General features: G+C 35.2%; 1 protein-coding gene across 50 annotated transcripts in view; it reads left to right on the forward strand.

Annotated features, from left to right (window-relative positions):
* Positions 1 to 25,592, forward strand: part of SNAP91 (synaptosome associated protein 91) — a 167,276-nt gene that overhangs the window by 106,847 nt on the left and 34,837 nt on the right. For 31 of the 50 annotated variants that reach the window (XR_004228955.1, XM_023205199.1, XM_031935581.1 and 28 more), the window contains 11 exons: positions 3,541 to 3,568; positions 6,358 to 6,467; positions 8,465 to 8,583; positions 12,654 to 12,668; positions 12,815 to 12,982; positions 19,661 to 19,768; positions 20,401 to 20,664; positions 20,883 to 20,960; positions 21,125 to 21,196; positions 21,606 to 21,689; positions 22,726 to 22,809. Coding sequence is in view for 48 of the 50 variants with exons in the window: in XM_023205199.1 (XP_023060967.1) it covers positions 3,541 to 3,568; positions 6,358 to 6,467; positions 8,465 to 8,583; positions 12,654 to 12,668; positions 12,815 to 12,982; positions 19,661 to 19,768; positions 20,401 to 20,664; positions 20,883 to 20,960; positions 21,125 to 21,196; positions 21,606 to 21,689; positions 22,726 to 22,809 (1,130 nt within the window). In the remaining 2 variants the exon portion in view is untranslated. Of the gene's footprint in view, positions 1 to 3,540; positions 3,569 to 6,357; positions 6,468 to 8,464; positions 8,584 to 12,653; positions 12,669 to 12,814; positions 12,983 to 19,660; positions 19,769 to 20,400; positions 20,665 to 20,882; positions 20,961 to 21,074; positions 21,197 to 21,605; positions 21,690 to 22,725; positions 22,810 to 25,592 lie in introns of all 50 variants that reach the window. The other 19 variants (XM_031935606.1, XM_031935608.1, XM_031935607.1 and 16 more) reach the window with 7 other exon arrangements.

Here is a 25,592-nt window from a genome sequence, read left to right on the forward strand (position 1 = left end):
ATGTGGGTTTACTACGTGTTGAAGTTACAGGAAATTTAAGATAAGTCTTTTGTAATTCAAGTTATTTGAAGGATGTAGATAGATGTTTCACACCTGGGTTTTCTTTTTTTTTTTTTTTTTTTTTTTTTGGCTAGCATTTATACTCAAAACTACATAGGGATTATTGTTATGACTCAAATAAAACTTAACAAAATATTCTATTTCACAGCTTCCTATTAACATCTTGCAAGGAAATATGGACATTTGCTGTGTTCATAGTGAAACCCATGAGTTTGTAGTAATTTTACAGAATTTAGAGTAGATTACTTATATGGGTCATTCATTTTCTTCTAAAATTATCTTAATGCCTTGTTTTTCCAACATGGTTCATGACCTACTAGATTTTTCTAGGTGAAATTATTAATATAAGTATTGGTCTTTTTAATAAATATTATCTATATATAAATGATGTAGCATCTTCTTTCCTAAAGGGCAATGACTAACATTAGGGTGGAAAATCAAGCAAGAAACACATAAGAAGAGCAATTTATATGTTGTGTAAGAGAGAAGCAAATGTGCCAAGCTTATCTGTGCTTTGGGGGTTGGAATGTGGAATGAGCATAGGCTCTGAGGAGCAGATAGACTTGGACTAGAGTCTGGAATCCACCGTTGAAGCATGATGAGACATGGGAAAGTTATTAACCTCTCTGAGCCTGGGAACCTTCAGATTTTAATCAGTGATTAATGGTGCTTTTGAAAGCTATTGGAGCACCTCTGGTTCTCACCCTTTTGATTAAATCATGGCAGAAGCCAACTCTGGTTTATGAAAACAGAGGTCACACATCCTGACAGTTTTGTTTCACAGAAAATAACTTTTTAAAGACTTCTGGTTAGTTTATTGATTATAGAATGAATACATGAATATATTCTAATTTAAAAATTCAAATAATACAGAAAATGTCAGGTGATATGTAAAGTGCTAGGGATATAAAACAATGGGATGAGTTCCTTCCTTTCAAAAAACTTAGTATCTAGTGAAGAAGATAGAGAAACAGGCAACTAAGATATAATGTGGCAAGTGGGATGATATCTCAACACAGACAGTAGATTTTTGTTTGTTTGCATAATTCATGGGATAACTGTAAGTATCATTTAGTAATATTGTTTATGTAGAAGCTTGGCAAAATGATTCTTGTACCAATTATGATTTTTCATACTTAAGTACGATATTTTTATAGCAGGTAGAACAATTCTATCATTTTTATTATATCTTCATTCTTGCTATGGGGTAGAAGATGTTATAGAAGAAGTTATAATATTTTAGGTATTAGTTGGGAGATGTATTTCTAAAGCCCTTGATTTTTTTTAAATTTTTTTATTTTTTTTGAGACGGAGTCTTGCTCTGTCTGCTAGACTGGAGGGAGCGCAGGGTGCGATCTTAGCTCACTGCAACCTCCACCCACCAGAGTCAAGCGATTCTCCGCCTCAGCCTCTTAAGTAGCTGGGATTACAGGCGGGTGCCACCACGGCCAGCTAATTTTTGTTTGTGTGTGTGTGTGTGTGTGTATTTTTAGTAGAGACAGGGTTTCGCCATATTGGTCAGGCTGGTGTCGAACTCCTGACCTCAAGTGATCTGCCCACCTTGACCTCCCAAAGTGCTGGGATTATAGGCGTGAGCCACCCCACCTGGTCTATTCTCTTTTCTTTATAAGTATTTATAATTGTATCAATATCACTAAGAACTGGTTTATGAAAATTGCTTGAGAGAGAAACAAATTAATTTAAATTAATTCATTGTTAGAAAGTGACCATGCCAAAGGCTTCTATGTTTTCTTTGCAGAATTCAGGCTATTATTTTCTTGAATTTTTATTCAGATTTAACTCTCTTCTTTTTCCATACATAAAGGGAAAAAATAGTGGGAGTGAAGAAATTATTAGCCAAAACTCACTAGGAGATTTTCCACCTTATGCTGTACTAGATTTTTGGGTTCTTAAGTAATTTACCGTAGATATTTCAGTAGACCCTTTGACATGAACAGTATAGATAAAGGTATATCCTTTCCCTCATAGACTGTATTACTCTTAAGATAACTTTTAGCCAAACTACATGTAACCAAGTTGTTACCCTTATGCTTGTTATATAGCGGAATTCTCTGTGTCCTTGTTACCTGTTGTTTATATTCATTTTAGGTAGAAATTAAATTCAAACAAAAAATGGCAGGCATGTATTTGCAAATGAAGTTGAACTTAAAAGATATTAACTTGGGCCGGGCACGGTTGCTCATGCCTGTAATCCCAGCACTTTAGGAGGCCGAGGTGGGCAGATCACGAGGTCAGGAGATCGAGACTGTCCTGGCTAACACTATGAAAGCCCATCTCTACTAAAAATACAAAAAAAAAAGGCTGGGCGTGGTGGCGGGCACCTGTAGTCCCAGCTAGTCAGGAAGCTGAGGCAGGAGAATGGTGTGAACCCGGGAGGTGGAGCTTGCAGTAAGCCGAGATCACACCACTGCACTCCAGCCTGGGTGACAGAGTGAAACTCCATCTCAAAAATATATATATATATATTAACTTGGCGTATAATACTGTTAAATTTGCTATATCCAATAAGACAAAAATTTATAATATTGTACAAAATTCTACTTACTAAATTTCTGCTGTAATTTTCTTTTGCTGCTGCTACGTGTGTGATATTTTCTCTGTAGACGAGTAAAAAGTCATCCCTGCCATTCACTAAGGCGGTGAATATAGGCTGCTTATTGAAATGTATTTAGTCTTCATCTTGTTTTGTTATTCATTTTTCACCAACTGAAGTTAGTAAAATGTGAACTGTTCTGGCAGTTATTTCCAAAGCACTTTGCTAGAAATGATCTGCAATAGTCAATGCTACCAGTAATATAACTTAAAATTCACCCCTTCCTAATTTTCTCTCATTTTCTTAGAAAAAAGCATCAAAGTTGCTGTTTGTTTCCTAGCTCCCACTAGTTATAACAGGATGATGGGAATATTTTTCCTAGAATATTCTTGCTAGCGTTTTTATTACAGCCATAAGAAAAAAAAAAAAAAAACAGATTTCAAGGGTATGAATATGGAAGCCGAGACATATTTCAGGCACAGGGCCCATAGGGATCTTCACAGTGTACTTTAATCTTAGTGATCTAAACCACTGGGTGTTGGGGTTTTTTTATAATTCTACAAAGCAAGGTTTTTTCCAAGCCTTCTGAAAATAGTTTTAAATTCCCATTTGGACAGTTTGTTTTCTATGGACATAGGCAATAATGTTTGACTCAAAGAATTTGAGTTGCTAGAGATATAGAAAATAATGTTGAATTTAAGTATTTCTAGTACTGGAAATTAAGTAGATGGAAAACAGTGGAAGGGGATGTCATTATTAAGTAAAAGATTAAAAGTTTTTAAAAAATAGTTTGTTCATTATTTTAGAAGTCTGTATATAAAACAAGTTAATGCTTGACCAAGTGAAATCCAACTTAAAAGCTTCTACAAATATATTCACATATATATATATTCAGTTTTAACTTTTTTTTTTATGTTGCCTTTTAGATCTGGTGCTCCCTCTCCATTAAGTAAGGTAAGTTTGTTTTTCTGTTTAGGGGGTTATTTGTTTTTCGCTTTTTACCATTTTACCATCATAAAGTGTACAGTTCAGTGTCATTATGTACCTTTACACTGTTGTACAACCATCCATTTCCAGAACTTGTTTTTATCTTTCAAAACTGTAACTATACCATTAAACAATAACTCCCCACCTCCCTCTCTCCCGGAGCGCCTGGTAACCACCATTCTACTTTCTGGCTCTATGAATTTGATTACTCTAGGAACCTCATATATGTGAACTCATATAGTATCTGTCCTTTGGTGGCTGGTTTATTTCACTTAGCATGTCTTCAAGGTTCAGCCATGTTGTACCATGTGCCTGAGTTTCCTCCCTTTTGAAGGCCGAATTATATTCCATTATATGTATATACCACACTTTATTCATGCATTCATCTGTCAGTAGATATTTGGTTGCTTATATCATTTGGGTTTATGAATGTGGGTGTACAAATATCTATTTAAGTCCCTGGTTTTGATTCTTTGAGGGTATATACCCAGAAGTGGGATTGCTAGGTCATATGGTAATTCCAATTTAAATTGTTTGAGGAAAGGCAAGTTACGTTTTTATTTATCCTCCTTTATATTTGTCTCTAAGTCCAAGGTAGTATAGTATATGCAATTTAGTCCTTTGTTTGGACTAAATATTTTTAAACTTGGAGAGATTTTCATGTATTTATATTACAGCAGAAAACAAATGTTATCAGTAGAATGTTTTAATAGTTGTAAAACATTTTTACATATTCTAAATCAGAGTCCTATGAGATGGGTAAGCATGTTTCAATGGTAGAGAAATCCATTGTAATTGGGTGTCTTTCCACAAATATGCCTTTTAGACAGTCTACTATAATAACTTTAATAACTCATTTACCTCCTCATCTCTTTTTTACCATGTGGAAGGACAGGATTAGGGTTATTAGTGACAAGAGTATTTACTTCTATAGGTCTGTAGTTCACATTTACCATTGTATTCTTCAGACAAAAATGTAATAGATGTGTTTTTTCCTCTATGACAAATTTCCATTATATAATTGCTATCATTACAGATATTCAAGGATATCATTATAGCTGCACTGGTGATCTCCAGACACCATGTACTATGCCAGTGATGGGTTGGCTGACTGCCTAAGATCCCCTCAGGGACCTTGAAAAATCAGTCAAATAAAACAAACAAGTGTAAAGCTCCATTTATTATGATATAAGGCCAGGTTTAAAACCATTATGTCTATGTGAAAAACTCCAATACATAACTGCTGAGTAGAGTGTCATAAAATTGTGGCATCCTTTGGGTTGGTCTGTTTCTACATTTTGGCCAAATTGATTTTTACTGACTTTTTCTTTTTGTAATAACAGATTATTTGGGTTCTGTTTTCCTCGCTCTTACATCTCCTCAGAGCTTGTTGTTCCATGGCATTTTTAATGGGCTTCTGTAGAGTTTCATTTTTTGCATTTATGTTGATAATATTTATTGCTGTCATTAAGTTCTCAATGTTTCATCAATATCATTTTTCTAAACTTATTTACATGTATTGACTTTTAAAAACCTTTTCTTAGAGGATTTCTCATTGTTCCCAATGGATGACATACAATTAGCTTTAACTAGTCCTTTCTCTTCCATTGATCATGTTTTGTATTCCATTTGGAAGATTTGGATTTTTGTTGAAGAGAGAGGTCTGAGTTGATATTTTCTGATCAACAACATCCACACTGCTCTTGTGTTCACCTTTCTTGAAGTGCTGAATGCTTGACACTTGCATATCTATTGAATTTTGACTTTTGGATTAGTTATATTCTTGGACAAACATATTATTTAAGTCTGTAAATTTCTGTAAATTTCTTATCTCCTCAGGTTTTTTTTCAAATTATTCTTTTTAAAACTTCCTTTAAGTTTGGTGTGTTTGAAATCAGATGTCCAGTTAGGGGAGTATCTGATAGCCCTGGCTTGGTCTCGGTCTTCATGAATTTTACCTGCTGTTAATCTCATCTCCACTTACAGAACTAAGTATCAATAGATTGTTTTGAAATGTTCTATTAATCTTTCTCTTGTGAATGCATGAAGAATTAAATATACCAGATGAAATTGTTTAGTTATAGTAACTAAATAAAAATCTTTTAACATATTATTTGACTATTAATACCTCTTCTTAAAAAAACTAGTCCAGAAAAATAAATACTAGATTTTATTTTTACTTTTTTAGTTTTATCTATGTCATATTAGTGATGCGCTATAGTCACGATATCTTCAAAACATCAGTGTCTTGAATCTTGCTTGGGAATCGTTCTCTTCCAACTGTGAACTATTTTGCAAGTTAGATTTCTGGATTTGAAAGTCATCTGACAGGACCTCACATGAAATCTTTTTAGGATGACAAAACATAACGACATTGGTTTTTTTTTTTTAGCAATTATTACAATTGATAATATTTGAAATTTTTTGCAGCTAGTAAGATCTTTCCTAATAATTTTATGTTCAAGAAATATATTTAGCTTTTATTTTAATTAATGAATGGAAGTCATTGCAATGTTAAGCCAAATATTTTATCATTTTATATGTTACATTTAAAATTTGTAACATGTTTTAGCCAATATTGATTATTTATTACAATTATTGATTTCAAATTTTTTGAGCTTTTTTTTTTCCTCCACAAAGAATTACAAAAAAAATTTCTGGGCATGTCATGGGTATACAAAAAAAGTCCTGTTGCTCGGTGTCCTGTAGATTCATATTTGACTCAAGTGCGTTGTGTTGTACATCTTCACTTTCAGTCTTCTCCAGCCACAACTGTTACGTCTCCCAATTCTACACCAGCTAAAACTATTGACACATCCCCACCGGTTGATTTATTTGCAACTGCATCTGCGGCTGTCCCAGTCAGGTTGGTTAATAAATATGCAGTTATGTTTATTAGTATTTTATTAGAATTTGGTTTTATTTTTATGTGCTGTACCCAAATGATTTCACCAAAGGAAATCTAATCCTAATAATGTGATACGTTGGGGTTTTTACTACATAAAGTACATTGTTTTACTCCTGTGCCTCTTAAATCATTAGAAAGACCTAAGCTATAGAAATCACCTTGGTGTCACAAACTGGGAAAGGAAATGAAAGAATGATACACACAATTTTTTTCTGAAATTGACTGATGTGGAAAGTGTTTTCTAAAATTAGTTTCCTCTTGTGGGAAATTCAAAAGGTATTTTAAAATGCTTTAAACACACACACACACACACACACACGCTAAACTTGGAATTGTTAGACCAGTTATCTAGTGCATATGAGGAACTCACACTCTGGTGGTAGGAGGAGGCCTTCGGGGTATTCCTAATCAGTTTTTATATGGAGATCAGAACAGTAGTGAGAAATGGGGGGATGACTGTGCGTTCTTTGAAATCTCAGGCCACCTAAAATCAATCCCCAGCTCATAGGGGTATCCTCAAATAATAAATTTAGGTCAATTCCTTAGTTCATTTGCCTTAAGAGGATTCTAGTATCACTTTGTAGTATCTTTGACTCTGATTATGAATGCCCTATGTTTGGAGACTTGAACTTTGAGCAAGAAATCCAAGTATTGTACCCATGTTAACCCATGCTTTACTCTCTACTTGCTTAGTTCTGCATTTTATAATAGCAAGCTTGGTATAAACAAGTCCTTTCTGTTACTGTTCTAATATAAATCGCTTCTTATAAAAGCTTTAATATATTAATAATAAATATGTATTCCTTTCCTGTTATTTAGTCCAGTTGTATTTATGAAATGGACATCAAAACTAAGCAATGCGTTCAGTGGTTTTGAAACTACTTTTTAAAAGCAGCAGAATCCTTTCTTCAAAAGAATATTACTTGGAAATCTAATATATAAAAGAAGATAAAGATGAAACTGCTGTTTATGAAGGCAGGTGTGGAACCTGGGACCCTGATGGCTTCACACCTGGCCTGGAAACCTTTAAGCCAGTTCTCCTCAAATCTGAATGTACATGTGAATTGCTTTGGCATCTGATTAAAATGAAGATTCTGAAGTAGTAGATACAGGGTATGCCTGAGATTTTGCATTTATAACAACGTCCCAGGATGCTGCTACTTTGAGGTCTATACTTTGAATAGTAAGGCTGCTCCTTGGAGCTTCTACAGACAGAGAAGCTTTGAAAAGCACAGCCTCAACTGAGTAGAAATAAAAAATGCAGTAGTCGTTTTAGGTGAGTCCTCTTGACATTTGTCCTAGTGCTTTCCCTCCCCTTGCCCCAGGGAGTATGTTTTTATAATTAGTACAAAGGCACCTTATAGGGCCTTATGTTCATCTTTTGATGATTAAACAACACTTTTGCCTTAACAAAACATTGATATATTATAGTCTAATGTAGGAAAAAGATAAATTAGTGGTTAATAATTCTCTTTGGTGTCCTTTGGTTTATAAATAAATTCTTCTCAAGACATGAATTTTTTTTCTATACAAAAGATTTTGGGAAATAGAGAAAAGATAACCTCAAGGTTATGATTTTGATTTCCCTATAGGGTGCTTCACATAGATCAAGTCCAGCCCATTCTCTGTTTTTGTAAATAAAGTTTTATTTGAACAAAGACCTGTTGATTTGTTTATGTATTGTCTATGTCTTAATCTCATTCTACAATAGCAGAGTCAAGTAATGATAGAAACCAACTGGCCCTCAAAGTCTAAAATACTTACCATCTTGCCCTTGACAAAAGTAGTTTGCCAACTCTTGGTATATGCTGTATCTCTATACTTTCCAAAGTATTATTCTTTTATTGCATTTAAAATACCTAAAATCTTTGATGATTTCTGCATGTCTTTATTCAAAAACACCTTTATATTATAAAATTTCAAAATCTGATTTTAATGTTTTATTTTCCTTTTAGCACTTCTAAACCATCTAGTGATCTCCTGGACCTCCAGCCAGACTTTTCCTCTGGAGGGGCAGCAGCAGCCGCAGCACCAGCACCACCACCACCTGCTGGAGGAGCCACTGCATGGGGAGGTGAGTGAAACCAGACAGCCTTGCCATTTCTCTATTCATTTTATTTCATTGTTTTTACTTAGGCTATAATTGTTAATATTTACCTTTCGATTATCCAAAATGGTGTTAGCAACTTGGAGGGAAAATGCTAAGAATGGCATTTATTTATTGAAATATATAGGCACAGAGAAAGTGCCTATAATACGGTGAGAATGTTCAAATAGTCATATAGTTTTTATTTTAACTATTGCAACAAGGAAGTTTGGTGGGTTTTTTTGTTGTTCTTTTTTATTACTATAAAATTCTGATTATTTTTAGTAATTATTGTCTAGAGACTCAGGCCTTAGAGGATTGAGTATTCCCCTTAATGTATGGTTACTCAAAGTTAGCATTTCTAATTTGGTTTGGTCAGGTGTAGCCTCCTTCCTGGATTCTTTTAGGCCTGAATTGATTTTATTCACATTGTATTTGGCTTCATACAGTTGAAATCTTTTTACAGATTCTTATTTGTACCAGAAAAAAATCCATACTTAAACTGATTGACTGAAAGGAATCACATCTAACCACTTGATTCCCATTTTATTTATGGATCTCAGGAAAAAAATCAGCCTTTTACAAATATTTGATTTAAAACATTTAATATTAATATAAAAATTAAAGTGATTGCTTCATAATGCTCAAAGCTGCAAAGAGTTGGTTTTAATGGATGCACCAAACTATCAGAATAAAATTTTCAAAAAGTTTAAGACATGCCTTGTACAACTATAGAAGCAACACAAATAAAAGACTTAGTAACTCACTAATGAGGAACCAGTAAGATGATAAAGCTGTCTCAAAGAACATTTTGAGGAACTGAGTATTTATAGTTATTTTAAAAGGAATGTTAGAATAAGATGGCTAGGTTAGATAGAAAGCTGTTAATGTTCTATCGGGTAATAAAAACCATAGCCTTGAGGTTATCTTTTCTCCTATACAGAGATTATTTGCATCACTAGCAGACAAGATCTGTAACAACTTAACATTGCAGAATCAGAGCCTTTAATGCACAATAATAACTAAGTCAAATGAAGTCATATTTCTCTAAATAATTAAATATCCTTTGGTGGTCTTGTTAAACAGTGTGTCAGTATAACATCAAAAGTCCTATCTGTAATCTCTTGATCTCATTTCCAAGTTATTTTGGTAACAAAAATAAGAGAAAGATAACCAGTTCTGAAATAATGTTGCTAACTATAAATAAGAACATTTAAAATGTTGGCACATTTCCATTTTAAATATATAAACCTTACCCTATATTGAAGTGTTCAACTCCTAAGGCTACAGCTATCAATTTTTAAGATGAAATTGTTCTTTCACCTTTATTTAACTTTATTAAATTTCAGTTGGTAAAGGAAAGTATTGCTGAAGAGGTTTTATAAGAGCATTCTTTTTTACTCATGTTTTTATTCTGAGCTTCATCACTGATTATTTTAATTTGCTAATAATTTATTTTCATTACCTTAATGTCTTTGTTAGAAGTTTAATGCATAAACAGTGAAACTGTAAACTAGTCCCTTTTCCATATTCCCTGGCATGAAACTGAGGATAAGTTTTATCTTTTTTAAAAAAATTTTGACACCAAAAGAAGAATGCCAAATAAATAAAAGGAAAAACTAAAAATAAAACGTGAAATTTTGTTGAATTGCAGTATAACATTTTTATTCATATTCATCTCTAAATACTTTTTGCTAAGACACATAATATTGTAAGGAATTGATTGTAATAACCAATTTCATTAGGATACATTTTAGCCTTTACTAGTTAGAAATATGTAACTATTGATGATTGAAACATTAAAATATCATCAGACATAAAAAGAGAAAGCAGAGCAGTATGGTTTTAGCCAGGGCTGTACTATATGGACATGTAGATCGTGCATTGCTCAAAGGCAGGGCAAGGAGGCTGAAATACAGCTGGAACTCTGTAGCCAGGCTATGAGCCTTTCTCATTATCCTTGAGAAAGAGATGCTTTACTTTTTCTAATCTGTCTCACTACAGAGAGTACCTGTTTTTTCTTTTTAAGATATTATAGCTTTTATTTTAGAATATAGCTTTTATTTTATTTTCAAATTTTAACCATAAAACAGTAAAACAAACTCACTGGTTTACCAAAGACAGTTGGATTTAAAAAACTGGGTACAGTGGCTCATGCATGTAGCTTCTGAGGAGGCTGAGATAAGAATTTCACTTAAGCCCAGTAGTTGAGAGTCCAGCCTGAGTAACGTAGTGAGATCCTTTCTCAAAAAAAAAAAAAAAAAAAAACCTAAAAGGCAGTTGGATCCACATTATATTTCTGACAAAATGGGGTCTGTCCACATGGCTAAACATCAATTGTCCCAATAGGTAAGCTAATGGGCCAAAATTTGGGGTAAAGCAGTTTCCATAGTAGTTTGATTTTTAAAGCATATTTTTATGCTTTTTTTCAATTATTTTAAATGACTATATAAGGTTAAAGTTTTTTTGATAAACACATAAGATTCGTTTTAAAATAAAAACTAAGATAGTTCTCAAGTTACAATGAAAGCTAGTATTGATTGAGTGCTCCTTCTGTGACAAGTACTATGCTACACTTACACAAGAAAGATACTATCTTTAACCTGTTTAAAATGATAAATATGTGAAAACCATGTAAATTTTCTTATTTCTTTTTTTTTAACTTTAGGTTCTGGGATACATGTGCAGAATGTTTGTTACATAGGTATACATGTGCCATGGTGTTTGCTGCACCTATCAACCTGTCATCTAGGTTTTAAGCCCTGCATGCATTAGGTATTTGTCCTAATGCTTTCCCTCCCCTTGCCCCAAGGAGTATGTTTTTATAATTAGTACAAAGGCACCTTATGGGGCCTGATGTTCATCTTTTGATGATTAGATAGCACTTTGCCTCAACAAAACATCTACAACTGCAACATTTCATAGCAATAGAAAAGTCAGCTTTGCGGGGAAATGCTAATAAGGAAATTCTCTAATTTCTAAGCAAAATAGTAAAAATTATAAGACTTTAAGAAATTGAAATAAACTTCTATAATTTGGCCAGTGGATACCCAGTCATGGTTAAAGGTGATGCTAAATTGTAACAGATATGTGTTTGTTCATTTGACTAAGCAAAAATAAAAAATTGCTTTCTCAATCTTGTTTGATAAGATCAAGCCACTTCTATTATTGAAGCATATTTGAATTCTGTATAACTAGGCAGTAAATTATAAACTCTAAAAGTCTATAAGCCTAATTGGATGGTCTCATTTCCAAGGACCATAGCCACTTCAGATGTCTCTAAATTTTTCTTGGAGGTTTTAGGTACTAACACACATTTTTATTTGAGGGGACATATTGTAATGATAGCATTTTTTTCCTGTTGGTGTAAAGCAACCAAATTTTGGCAAATTCATTTTAGTAAATTTAATTTAAATTGTGCATGTAAAATTTGTCATTTCTACAGGCTGGCGATGAACCCAATTGGCTGAAAGAATACAGAGGATTTTTTAAATCCTCATCTTTGGCTCCATAATAGAGAGAGTGTTTTATTTATTTTTTTCATGGTAAATTCATGTTGCAGAAGCACAAATAAGTGTGTGTTGTGTGTCTGTATATTTTAAACATGGGAAAACAGTTTCTTTTTATATATGCTTAAAGTGAAATTTCTACTTTTTTGAGAAATATGGGATTACTGCCAGAATTTATTAGAATTAAAATTATTTACCAACATGTATTTGAAAGCTCATCAATATTATGTGATCGTATGACTTTGATATCTTCATGTATAAGGTTAGCTACAGCACAAGTAGTTTTGTGACCCATTTGCTTGTTAATAAAATCTGGGGTACATGTCTATAGGTGAAACTTGGTCTAGAGGATCTCTAGGTCCCATCTAGTTTGACAGTTCCATGATAATAGGTAGTATATTTATGTTTTTAATGACAAATGGTATAAAAGACACATAAAGCTAAGGTTTTTTTAGTTAGTGCCTTATCTGGCTTGGACATTGGTATGGTTGCATGTTTCAACTTTAGCTCTTATTTATTCATATGCTGCCATGTAATGGACATCGGTAGACCTTTTGGGAGAGGGTGAGTAAAGCTTTGTTTTTAAACTTCCATTTTGACAGACTTCTGTGTATAACAACTGTCCTCATTTTGATCATTTGGAGTCTGGTATATCTTTTGTCCTTTGCTTTTCTTCTCTCCATTTGCTCTCTGTCTCTGGTGAAATATAGATTCTTTGGCTGCACTTTCCTCTGTTCCCTCTGAAGCACAGATTTCAGATCCATTTGCACCAGAACCTACCCCTCCTACTACAACTGCTGAAATTGCAACTGCCTCAGCTTCTGCCTCCACTACTACAACTGTTACTGCTGTCACTGCTGAAGTGGATCTCTTTGGAGGTTAGTTAGTCTCGCCACTATTTTCATGTTCCTTTCAGGATTGCTAAAATTACTTGGGAGTTAAGGTCTTTAAAGTTTGTTACGTTATGTAACAGCATGTCAGAGTGTTTAAGTACTTTTTCAATGTTTATTCATGTATATTTATCTTCACTTAATTAATCAACTTTCTCTTCACTTAATTTTAGTAGTTTTATAGCAGAGATTTCAATGTATCTGGCCTATTTGATTTTCAGGTTTTTTAACATTAGAATTCATGTTGCTACCTTCAGAACTCCTGCCTTTATGTTCCTGCTCTCCAGTGTCTGTGTAAAAGTGGTACCAAAGCTCTCTGTCACCTTTAGGTTTATTTAGCTTTTTGGTCAGATTAGAACTAGCCCAGAGAATATTTGGGGAATGTAGGAGGAGCAATACTGGCCTAAGTTATTTCTTAATATTTAGGGCAAAAAATAAGAGTAATTCAGGTTTGGAAGCCTCTGAAGAGAGTTTAGGGATGTGCCTGTTTTTAGAGCTTTAAGCTTGTTCTGTCCAAATAAAAACTTGGATCATCTGTGGTTTTGGAACTCTGAGAAAACATCTGAAGTAGCACTTGAAAGGCTGATTGAAAACAGATTTAAGTCAGTCTTTGAAATGATTGTCTAAAAATATGCTTTCCATGGAAATGTAAATTCTGACCCACTAAAATATCTTGGACTCTGCCAGTATAATATGCCCGGACCTGATGAGCCAAGTGAAGCCGGTTTATTCATATATGTATCCCCATCTGTGTGGTGCTAATGTCCACACCTAAAGAAGTTCTTACATCAAACACATACATCAAGTGATGTTATAGTCATTATAGTTTTGTATATCTTCATTACCATATAACATCTTTCCCAGGGCATTTTGAGAATATGGTAAAGAAATTGGAGGAAGAAAATGGTGAGAGCAGGAGAGATTTGGCAGGCTTTGGTGTAATCAATATGTACCCCTGGAAACATACATTTAACACACTGTCACCTACCACTCTGCTACATGCCATGCTCCAGTCTCTAAGGTTGGCCAACATCATCCAAGACAAGGAGCACTCCACTAGACACATCGTTGTTGCCACTGCTACACAAAAGACATTTTCTGCTGCCTTGCTGTACTGTCATTCCTATTACAGGAGAAACCTGTTTGTGAAAGAGTAGGAGAGAAAGGATTGCAGACCCTTGAATAAAGAGTCACCTATGGTCTGGCGCAGTGGCTCACGTCTGTAATACTAGTACTTTGGGGGGCCAAGATAGAAAAATTGCTTGAGCTCAGGAGTTTGAGACCAACCTGGGCAATATAATGAGACCCTATCTCTGCAAAATAATTAAAAACTAGCCAGTTGTGGTGGTGCACACCTGTAGTCCCCACTACTTGGGAGGCTGAGGCAGAAGGATTGCTTGAGCCCAGGAGGTGGAGGTTACAGTGAGCCATGATCATGCCATTGCAATTTAGCCTGAGTGACAGAGCAAGGCCCTGTCTCAAAAATAAAATTAAATTAAAAAGAGTCACCCACTATAGAGGGTTAGGTTTTCATTTATGCCCCTATATCCTTTGAAATCAAAAATTTTAATTTTAGCTTACATTTATAAAATCAACTTCCTCTTCCTTCCACAAATCTAAATCAGATGGGAAATAGAGTTTGTCAAAGTTGTTTAGGCCTGACTTAAGGTAAGCCTCTTGACCTCCTTTGGCCTCAGTTCTCCCATCTATACAATTGGAAACTTGGTCTAGAAGATTTCTAAGGTCTTTCTAGCTTGAAAGTTCCATAATAATAATAGGTAATACACTTAATAAATGTTTTAATTTAAAATTTATCCTTCCCCCACCCTCTGTTATTGGTGTGGCTATGGGTGGTTTCTCATAGGCTTATCTTAACAGAAAAAAAAAAGTTAGGAAAATATGGACAGGATGCATAATAATTTTGTGCTGAAACATTTCTACACCTTACCTGTTTAGATTTTTGTTTTCAGTCCACTTATAAGGAGCTGATTACCTCAAAGAAATCAATCAAGTCTATCTTACTTCCTGCATAGCCCTCTAGAATAATAAAGACTAAAGATATTTCTTTGAAATATTCTTTGCACCATTATGCTGTTTTTGTTCATTTATTTCTGCTTTGACTATATTCATCAAGTAGAAAAACCTGTATGTTTAGAAAATTTTCATGATGGCATTCTTTATAGCTTTAATGTAAGCTTAAAGGAGGAGTACTGCAGAGAATCATGTAACTTACTGCCAAAGAATGAGACTGTTCTTGTGATTTTATCAATATCCTTTCCAGTCATCTAGCTGAGAAATGAGTGTACAATGACAATTACATCTGAAAATCATATCATAATTATTCTATTGATCTGTATAGTTCTATAAATTGTCTCCTGGCTTCTGATAGCTATAAAATCTCCATCCTTTATGTTCAGGAGTCTATATATGTCATTATCTGTTTTGTGATTTTTCAGTGATTTTCTGTAATTTCTTTCATGCCCTTCATTGGTTTTTAAGAAATTATTCAGAGATTTAATTTTTAATAAAACCCTAAGCTAAAATCTCTTTGGCCATTTTGTGTGACCATTTTTTAAATACTTTGTCGCTCTACAATTGACAAGTAGTAGAACTCTAGAATAATTAGAAAAACAGTTATGTTTTGTTTAACACAGCATAACTTTACAACTTTAAAACATGCCTTTTTGAGGTCCTATGCAATATGTATAGCAACTAAGTAGATTTCTTTAGAAAGAAAGCTTAATAGATTTTAATTTCAGAAAGATGGCTATTTAATTTCATCTCTATGACATATTAAAACTGTTAATGTATTTTAGTACTATATTTAAATTATAAATTTTGAAAATAATAAATTTCTGTTATTTTGTAAAAGAAATATTCTGATTGATACACAAATAATGTTTTAGTCCTTTCAATGTAAGTAGTTCATGTAAGTCATTAAAAAATTTTTGTCAGTACATTATATTTATTAAATGCTTCATTTTTTAAAGTGAACTTTTAAGAAATGAGATCTTTTTATGATCATGCAGAACAGGATTGCAAGGCAGTGTTATGCTTTAAAAATTTAGTAAAATTTATAAATATTGACAAAAATAAAAGATAAAATCCTTAAAAATAACCTATTTTATATTGATGCAAATTTTACCAACAATAGCACATTGATTTGAAGAACACAGGGTTTTTCTAAACACTAGAATGCTAAATTGATGCTAATTCCTCTGCACACCAACAAGGATACTCTTTCAATCAGCTGTGTCAATTTGTGAGCAAACCTTCATGAGGTTGGTAGTTTGCAAACATTAAACCAGGTGGCTGGAAAACCAAAGAACTTACCTCAAAACCCTGATCACATTGGGTATATGTTGGTCAAAGAACTAAGTTCACCAACCTTCCTTAAAACCAATACTTAAACACTTTCAATTAGATTTCATGTAAGAGCCATATAACCTGGGACCTTTGGGGACAAAGAGGAACCAGAATGTGATATTTGGGCTGTTGAGAACAATTGGAACCTTTGTGCTGAGTGTGTGATTTAAGATGGCTTATGTGCCCAAAGTAGATGGGGAGAAAAGGTCAGCCTGGGGGAAACAACAGTTCTCATGAGAGAGGTAGTCACAAGATAAAAAGTTTGAGAGGAAAATTCTTTCTTAGAGTGCTAGAAGGGAAAAAAAGACTAGTCTGCAGCAGTCAGACCAGTTTATGGGTTAAGGCCTAGACTGAGTCCATAATTGAAGAACAGCAAACAGCAGGAGCATGCATTTCTAAGAAATAGCACTGGTTGAAAAACTGACAGAATGTAGAAATTAACTGCAAATGGGTAACATGAAAAAGAGAACTGAACTGGAAATAGCTTTAGTTTACAATACTGGAAAGATAATGCTGCCATTTGTAATGAAAAAACTAGATATTAAAAAAAGTTTCATTTGTTTTTTAACAAATTCAAATTTTCTCTCTCACAGTTCTGGTGGCTGACTGAGCTCAGCTGGGCAATTCTCACTCAAGGTCCCTTTTGTGGCTGCAGTCAGACAGTGATTGGGCCTGGTACCATCTGGACACTCATTCATGTCTCCTTTGGGGCTAGGAAGATTCAGACAGCTGGGGGTGGGAGCAGCTGCAGCTCCTTCCTTTAAGAAAAGTTCTGACAGGTGTAGATGAATTAAGTTGATAATATTTAGTTTCAAGTAACAAGAGAAGCATTAAAAGGAGATATCTTGCTGACAAGGGGATTTTTTAAAACCCTCTTCTAAGGATGTAGCTATAACAATATGGGCTTTATCTCCTTACACATAAGTGATAACCTAAAGGGGTCAGCCCATAAATATCTATTTGATCCCTGGCACTAATGTAACTGATGTTTATTCAATTATAAAGAGGGGAGTAATATAGTAGAATGAGGCATATTTCATAAAAAATGCAGTACAGTGGCTAAACACACAAAGCTCAGTCAGACAGCTCTGAGCCAGATCCTAACTCTGCCATTTTCTTGCTGTGTAACTTTAGTCATCAGACTTTTAAAAAATAATAATTTTTAATTGAAAAACTATATGTATATATAAATATATATATATCATGTATAACATGATGTTTTGAAGTATGTATACATTGTGGAATGGCTAAGTTGAGCTAATCAACATATATACATTGCCTCACTTATTTTTTGTGATGAGAACACACATGCTTTGAGCTTTGGTTCTGTTATCTGCATAATGGAGACAGTAGAACCTAAATCACAAAATGGCTACAGAAATTAAATTTAATAATGGCAATATATATGACTGCTATGGGTTTCTACTCTTTGCAGTATTATTGGCCTCGGTTCCAAATTTTATAGGAACGAAAAAAAAGAAAACAACTAACCTGACTCATGGCAAAATATTTACAGCCCTCCCAAAATCTCTTCATACTTCTCTTATATTCTTCTGCCCCACCCTTAGGGGGTGTGTTGCCCTAAGTCCTCAAGTATAGTATCCTTAACATGGCATTTAGAAAGTATGCCTACCCTATCCCTTGATGTATTCTTCTTTCTTTAGTTTTATTAATTTGGCCTCTCAGCTGACCTGACACTCAAAACATATATTCGTGGCCGGGCATAGTGCCCTAGGCCTGTAATCTCAGTGGTTGAGGAGGCTGAGGCCAGAGGATCACTTGAGCCTAGTAGTTCAAAGCTATAGTGAGCTATGACAGTGCTGCTGCACTCCAGCCTGGGCAACAGAGCAAGATTCTGTCTCTAATAATAAATAAGTTGAAATATATTTCCTCAGTATAACCAAGAGGAACAATCAGATCAGATTAATCCATAAGATATGAACAACTGATGTCCTGTTGTCCCTTCTAGGGATATTTGTGATTTGGTAAAGGGCCTTTTAACCCAAGCAAGTATCTAGTTTAATGTTTATTATTCTGCATAAAACTAGAACTCTGCATTACTAAAGTGTTTCATACTCAGTTTGGGACATGCCAGGTCAAACTAAGAAACAAGTATCTTGACAGTAGCATGTCCTAGAGCCTAATATACTAAGTAAATCACCAAGGAAGAGCATATACTGTGTAGCACTTCCCAAGTATATATGACAAGTTATTTTCATGACTGAAGGAACAGTGTTCCAGGAAACATGGGTAGATACTGCGGAAGACGTATCTGGGGATGGGAAGTTTAGCAGGTAAGTGACAGGTTCTAGGTGGGTGCTGGTCTCACTCTCCAGGGTTTTCTTATCCTAAGCCTGTCATGCTTATCATGGCTTGATTCCTTCTGTACTTTTGAAACTATAGTATCTCTGTGCAAGCTCAAGGACTTTTTACCTTAGCTAACATTGTTTGTTGGTAGAAACACACTGGGAAGCATTTGTACACATCAGCCATTTGTAAATTGGGGATTTATAAACTGTGGCTGCTTGTATGTTAATGATATTCTACTATAAGTAATAATATGCTTATAGTCTTAAAATGTGAAACTCTAGTTTTAATCTGTTGAAAATAAATTATTTTTCGAATAACTAGAAAAATGTAATTGCATTATGGTATCATACCCTATTTTTATCTCTTTATGTCTTTAAAATAAGTCATTGGTTATGTTTGAAAATGCTTTTCAAGGATAGTGAAGATTTAACATTTAGGAATGCTTAGTAAACCTTTAATGTTAACACTGTAATTTTGCCTGTACTAGATTATAAAAAGTCTTAAAACTAGAATTATTTACATTGCCATTGTATATTTAATTTTGTTGGCATTAAAGAAGATATTATGTTTGCTAGAAACTATGAGACAGGGACATTTTAATAACACAGTGAGTCAGTATTACCTGGACATGAAAGTTTAATGTCTTAAATTACATAATAAAAATATTTTTTGTTTTAATTTTTACATCCATTTCTAATGATACATAAAACATGCTTCTCAGAGCCCTTATACAATGAGAATCTCATTACCTTTTGAATCCTATTAGACCTCAGCAGTATCAACACTATATCACTTTCATGTTAACTAACATGAAGGTGTGCAAAGAATAATTGTTTTGTGACCACCAACAGTGCATGAGCCATAAAAATGTGTTTTTAAAAATTCATGTTGTATAAGGGAGCCTTCTTCACAATTTAACTTGGTTCTTTTACTATATTTTCTTCTCTTTTTATTCTTTTAATTTCTATTGTTTTAAAAACTGCACCCAAGATGCCTTTGCAGCTTCTCCTGGGGAGGCCCCTGCAGCATCCGAAGGGGCCGCCGCACCAGCTACCCCAACCCCTGTAGCAGCAGCACTTGATGCATGTTCAGGAAATGGTGGGTTTAAAGTCATTAGCCAGTCTGTTATTTTTCTGTCCTAATGTAAAACCCCCATAGTTAGAAGTGGCCATATGTTTTTCTAATTTTATTTTTTTTCTGAGTATAAAGTATCATTCATCATAACTGAATAAATAATGCCAGCATTTAAAACATTAAGACAATGAAGTACATACTTATCAAAATTGACAATTTCTTAAGATTGACAATTTTTGTCAGTGCAAGTATGCTGTCTTAATGTTTTTTTTTCTAATGCTATATTGTACTCTTTTGTAACATTGAGTTCAAATATATTGGCATGTTTTAATGATTTTCAAAGCTACCAGATTGACCAAATTAAATGAAGATTTGAAGGATAGCAATCTCTGATCCTAGACTGTAGGTTAATCTTACAGCACTTTGCAAAGTGCTTTAGTTTGCTAACTTGTGGTACCTACTAAGTTTCCCCTTTTCTTTAGAAAAACATCCTAATCACTAACCCTTGCCAATAGGATAGTAGTTAAATCCAAGGAGCCTCACACCTAGCTAGTGTGTAAATATCTGTATAGGATGTCTCTTGCCATAGTTATGACGCTGTCTGTTGTCTCTTTCCTTACTGATGCTGTGTGTGTCTCCACTTTCCTTTCCAAAAGACCCCTTTGCCCCATCTGAAGGTAGTGCAGAGGCTGCACCTGAGCTGGACCTCTTTGCAATGAAGCCACCTGAGACCAGTGTTCCTGTAGTTACCCCTACAGCTAGCACAGCCCCTCCGGTTCCCGCAACTGCTCCTTCTCCTGCTCCTGCCGTTGCAGCTGCTGCTGCTGCCACTACCGCTGCCACCGCCGCTGCCACCACCACTACCACCACCTCTGCTGCCACCGCCACCACTGCTCCTCCTGCTCTAGATATCTTTGGTGGTAATTTTTTGTTATTGTTGTCAACTTCTTTCCATCTAGTGGATTGAATTCTGGTCCTTGAGATGTACTGCATGAAGACTGTGTAATTAAATGGTTCTCTAGAAACCATTTGCTGCTTAATTCAGAGTTCTGCAAAGTGCTAATTCAGGACTAGGAAGTGATGCTGTGTCAGGCTTATTGTTCAGGTTGAGTAAAGGCATGTGTGTTCTTGGTCTTAGATTTATTTGAGTCCGCTCCTGAAGTTGCTGCAGCGCCTAAGCCAGATGCTGCTCCTAGCATAGACCTGTTTGGTACAGGTAAAACCAAAGCAACCCTTTTTTTTCACTTTAGTTTCTTAGATGTTTTCCTGATTAAGCTATTAGTACTCACCTGTGATAATGCATTTGTTAGATTTTTGACTTTGATTTCAGCTTTCTACTACTTACCTCTGCTTGGTTTTGGTTTGTTTCACTTTTGGAAGATGCTTTCTCCTCTCCACCACAAGGGGCCTCTCCTGTGCCTGAGAGTTCTCTCACTGCTGACCTCTTATCTGGTGAGTGCTTTGCCAAGGTCAGGCCTTCAGAGATGTCTTGTGGGAGTAATGCATGGAGAGAAGGATATGACATGTAGGTTTTTCTTGAGTTCTTTTAAATTTAAAATTTATTGGAAAAGAAAAACTCACTCTTGGTACCATCATCAACTGATGAGGGTTAATATTTCAAATCTAAGGCTAGTGAAAATTTTTTTCACACTGAAACCTCTGACCTCAAGGAGTCAAAATTTTATTTTGTTCTGGAGAGTGTGTATTTTAAAATCCGTTTGCTTTTCCTTAACTGTTAAGATTGTCTACAGTCTTTCTGCCTGGAGTGAACCATGAAATCCCAAGATGCCATTTGTCAAGGCTCATGGTTTTCTTTTCCCTTGGGTGACATGCACTTTTTCCTGTCTGTGCCTCACTGCAGTGGATGCATTTGCAGCACCATCTCCTGCAACCACTGCCTCGCCAGCAAAGGTGGATTCTTCAGGTGTCATAGACCTTTTTGGGGGTGCGTATTTCTCCTCCATCAACACTTAGGATTTTTTTTTTCTTCAGAATAAGTTTTAGATCTATTTTATTATATTTCATCATTTTTTTTCTTTAGGCTATATAAACTTCTATCTCTTAAATGTAAAGTTAAGTTTTTAAGATCATTTTCATTTCTTTGCCATCATCATCTTCACCCTCATCATTTCATCATCATTTTCAGTGCATGACCTAACAAAACACATAATTTTTCACTCGATGTTTTCAACATTTTGTTTATCCCAATGTAGAATTACCTGACTGGAATTTCCTTTTACTGTTCTTTGGTGATCCTGATCTGTTGGCTAAATCAACATCTTTAAGTTCCTAAAAGCCAAATAAACATGACCTATTAATAGATAATTTAGAAATTAAAATAAGCCAGTTAAAACTGAATATATTTCCCTCTGCCTTTATGTGTTATCTGAGGGCAGAAAGATGTACTGAATTAACTCTTGAGCTTAAATACCATCCTTAGAAAGCTTAACCCACGTTGAGTACCTCCTGTACATTAAAGCATCATGGACATTCCGTGATGGGTACATGAGGAATACAAAGATGTTGTAGTGTCTGATATTTGGGGGCTCAAGACTTGTGTCAAATAAACACTAAACCTTGACATGTAGGTACAAATAATATTGCTGCTCCTTGAATTAAGTCTATTAATTTTTTAAACATTTAATATAATTTTAAATTGAAAAATTCTGTTTTAATACCTTTAGGTGAAAAGTTTAAAACCTTGCTTCTGTTTTGACAGATGACAGGGTTTGGTCTAAAAATTTTATTCTTAAAAAAACAAAAAAGAATTCCCTTTACTTGTTAATATTTTAGAGCGCTTTTTGAGAGAATACCTCTGTCGGAGCATAATTCAATTCATGTGATCATTTCACACACCCACAAAAGACAAGCTCACTGTACACTGTCATGTCTCTGCATTTCTCTACATAATACTTAAATTACTTACTGTACTTACTTTTTACGCTTTCTTACTTTTCTGCTGCACAATGGATAATGGATAGATGCGTTTGGAAGTAGTGCTTCTGAACCCCAACCTGCATCTCAGGCTGCTTCTAGTTCATCAGCATCGGCAGACCTACTAGCTGGTAATTCAATTAAAATGGTATTTTGTAGAAATTAAATTTGGATGTATTTTTATAAGTAACAATTATAAAAATTACATAAATTGCAGGGTGCATGTTTTCTTTTTCTTTCAAGACATGAAATTGAGGGAGGGGGCAAAGGATTAAAAAACTGAATATTGGGTACTATGCTTATTACTTGGGTGACAGGATCACTCATACTCCGAACTTCAGCATCACATAATACACCCATGTAACAAATTTGTACTTGCCCCCCAAATCTGAAACAAAATTGAAATTATTTTTTAAAAATAATTTTAAAAGACATGAAATTGAAAATTAAGTCATTGTACAATAGAAGTTTGATTATTTCTCAGGGCTGTATGAAATTAGTCTTAAAATTGCAGCTGTATACAAGCCACCTTTGTGGCTTCTTGGATGCTCCAAATCTGCTTTAGTTTCAGTCAACATGTTTCCTTTAGATTATTTAAAAGGTAATATGCTTATGTAACAATTTTTGTCTTGGAATGCCTATGCCTATCTTTTTTTAAAGGAATTTGTGGGGAAATGTACCATAATGTTTGAAAATAGGTTTCATAATATATGAATCACTCCACGAGAAACTGTTATAGACTCCTACCATTGGGTCAAAACTGCTATTACATAGACCACTTTTTTTTTTTTTTTTTTTTAACAAACTGATCATTTTTCTATGTGAAAACACGTGGGGTGATCTCAGTTCAACAGGGTCATAGTGTGAAATAGATTGGTACAGTCTGCCTAGGATTACTGCTTGTGGCCCAGGTAGTATATATATGATAAAAGGAAACAGTTCAAGGACTCAAAAATGGTAAAAGCCAAGTATTGGTCTTCCTTGGGAGCAAGACAAAGTTGTGCTTAGTGATAGCCTTGACTTAGAAATTATTATTTTCATAAGCAAAGCATTATGAAAGACCAGTTGCAAGACCACAGTAGTAAGTTTAAGTTCAGATTATTAGTCAAACTAACAAGACATTGTTGGCTTATCTTACTCTGATTTTACTTAGAAGGGTACGTAACAGGAAGCACAACAGTAGTATCACAGAATACTCATTCACTCAGATGCAGATTCTGAGGTCCTTCCACAGTCACCACAAGGGATGAATTTTGGTCCTAAGGTTGACAAGGGACTGACAAGAGCATGGGTCACATCACCACTGGGAAGCTGCCATGCATGTCTAAAATCTTACATCTTAAATACCGTGTTAGGCCGGGCGCGGTGGCTCACGCCTGTAATCCCAGCACTTTGGGAGGCCGAGGCGGGCAGATCACAAGGTCAGGAGATTGAGACCATCCTGGCTAACACGGTGAAACCCCGTCTCTGCTAAAAATACAAAAAATTAGCCAGGCACATTAGCAGGCACCTGTAGTCCCAGCTACTCGGGAGGCTGAGACAGGAGAATGGCATGAACTCGGGAGGCGGAGCTTGCAGTGAGCTCATGCATCCTAAAGGATTCTCATCAGCCTTTGGAGTTGTAAGAAGTTTGAGTTGAGGTCAAATCTTTCCTCAGGAAGCTGAAGCAGGTAGTCATAGCCCAGCTGTTAGCCTTTCCTTCCATCAGTAATTCAGACTGGCTATTTAACAGTCTTTCCCAGGGGCAATAGTTCTCTAGTGTCTTTCCCATCCTTTCCAGACTACCTTGATCAAACATGACAGTTTTGTGTGCTGAAACCACTCATACCAGTGACTACCACTAGGTATTTTTCTCAACATTGAAGAACCAGGGACCCACCATGATATTGCTGAGAACTTTGGAAGTTGCAGAGATAATAAGAGGCAGTATACTTAACACAAACCACAGCTGGTTACTTGGTGAAATAAACCGCTCGTTTGCCTGGCTTTTCTCCAGGCCTAGATACTCTTATATCAGCTTCAAATTGGCTACAGAAACTTTCAAACTCTTACTAAACCACTAAACTTCATACACATTTTGGGGGTTCAGCAATAAGATTTTAACATGCCACAGAAATAGCATAGTTTTCATAGCTATTTGGGGGATCATGACCTTGTTAACTTTAAAATGAGATTAGCGATTACAAACATTTTGCTTTGAAGTTATAATTAAGGTTAAAACGGCCCATAAAATCAAATGCTCTGGCCTTTCACAAAAACCTGTGAATTCTTTCTTTCTCTCCTGGATTACCCATCCCCTGCCAAAGATCTCAAATGGGGATCTGAAGCCTACCAGACAGGAGCCTGGCAGAGCGGTCAGCCACTGTTGACCACCTCCAGTGCTGCATAGCCACACTGTCTACTCCAGGGTCCTCCTCCATTGTGGCCTCTCTATGCCCTCCAAGGCTAGAACCTGAGATACTGTGTTTCCAAAAGAGCCCAGGACACTGGAAACTGGAGCTGAAAGGCCAAAGCCTGTGGGAAAAGGGAGTGTTCCCATTCAATTCCAAGTCAGAGGTCAGTAACAAAGCCAAGAGGTTTGACCCTGGGGCCCATAATAAGATCTAAAAACACATCTAAAACAAGCCTGAAGGGGTTTGTCACCTGCTGCCAGGTGTAACTGCACATACCTGTGCCACAACTGCACAGCTTGGTATATGGACAGGTCCAGCAGGGGAAGTGTACAACAAAAGTATGTTAGTTCACTTTACAAAAAATAAAATTATTCAGTTGTGTTGTCCATTCTGAAGTCTTATTAAAATGGGATAAAAAAGAGGAGAAAATCAGCAATGAAAGTACCCAATATCATCTACATAGGTCTCATTTACTGTACACTTTCCATTTCTTCTACTGCATCTTCTTGTGACTCTTTCAG

The sequence above is a fragment of the Piliocolobus tephrosceles genome, chromosome 5 (genome assembly GCF_002776525.5).
Source record: "Piliocolobus tephrosceles isolate RC106 chromosome 5, ASM277652v3, whole genome shotgun sequence".
In the NCBI taxonomy this organism is placed as follows: domain Eukaryota; kingdom Metazoa; phylum Chordata; class Mammalia; order Primates; family Cercopithecidae; genus Piliocolobus; species Piliocolobus tephrosceles.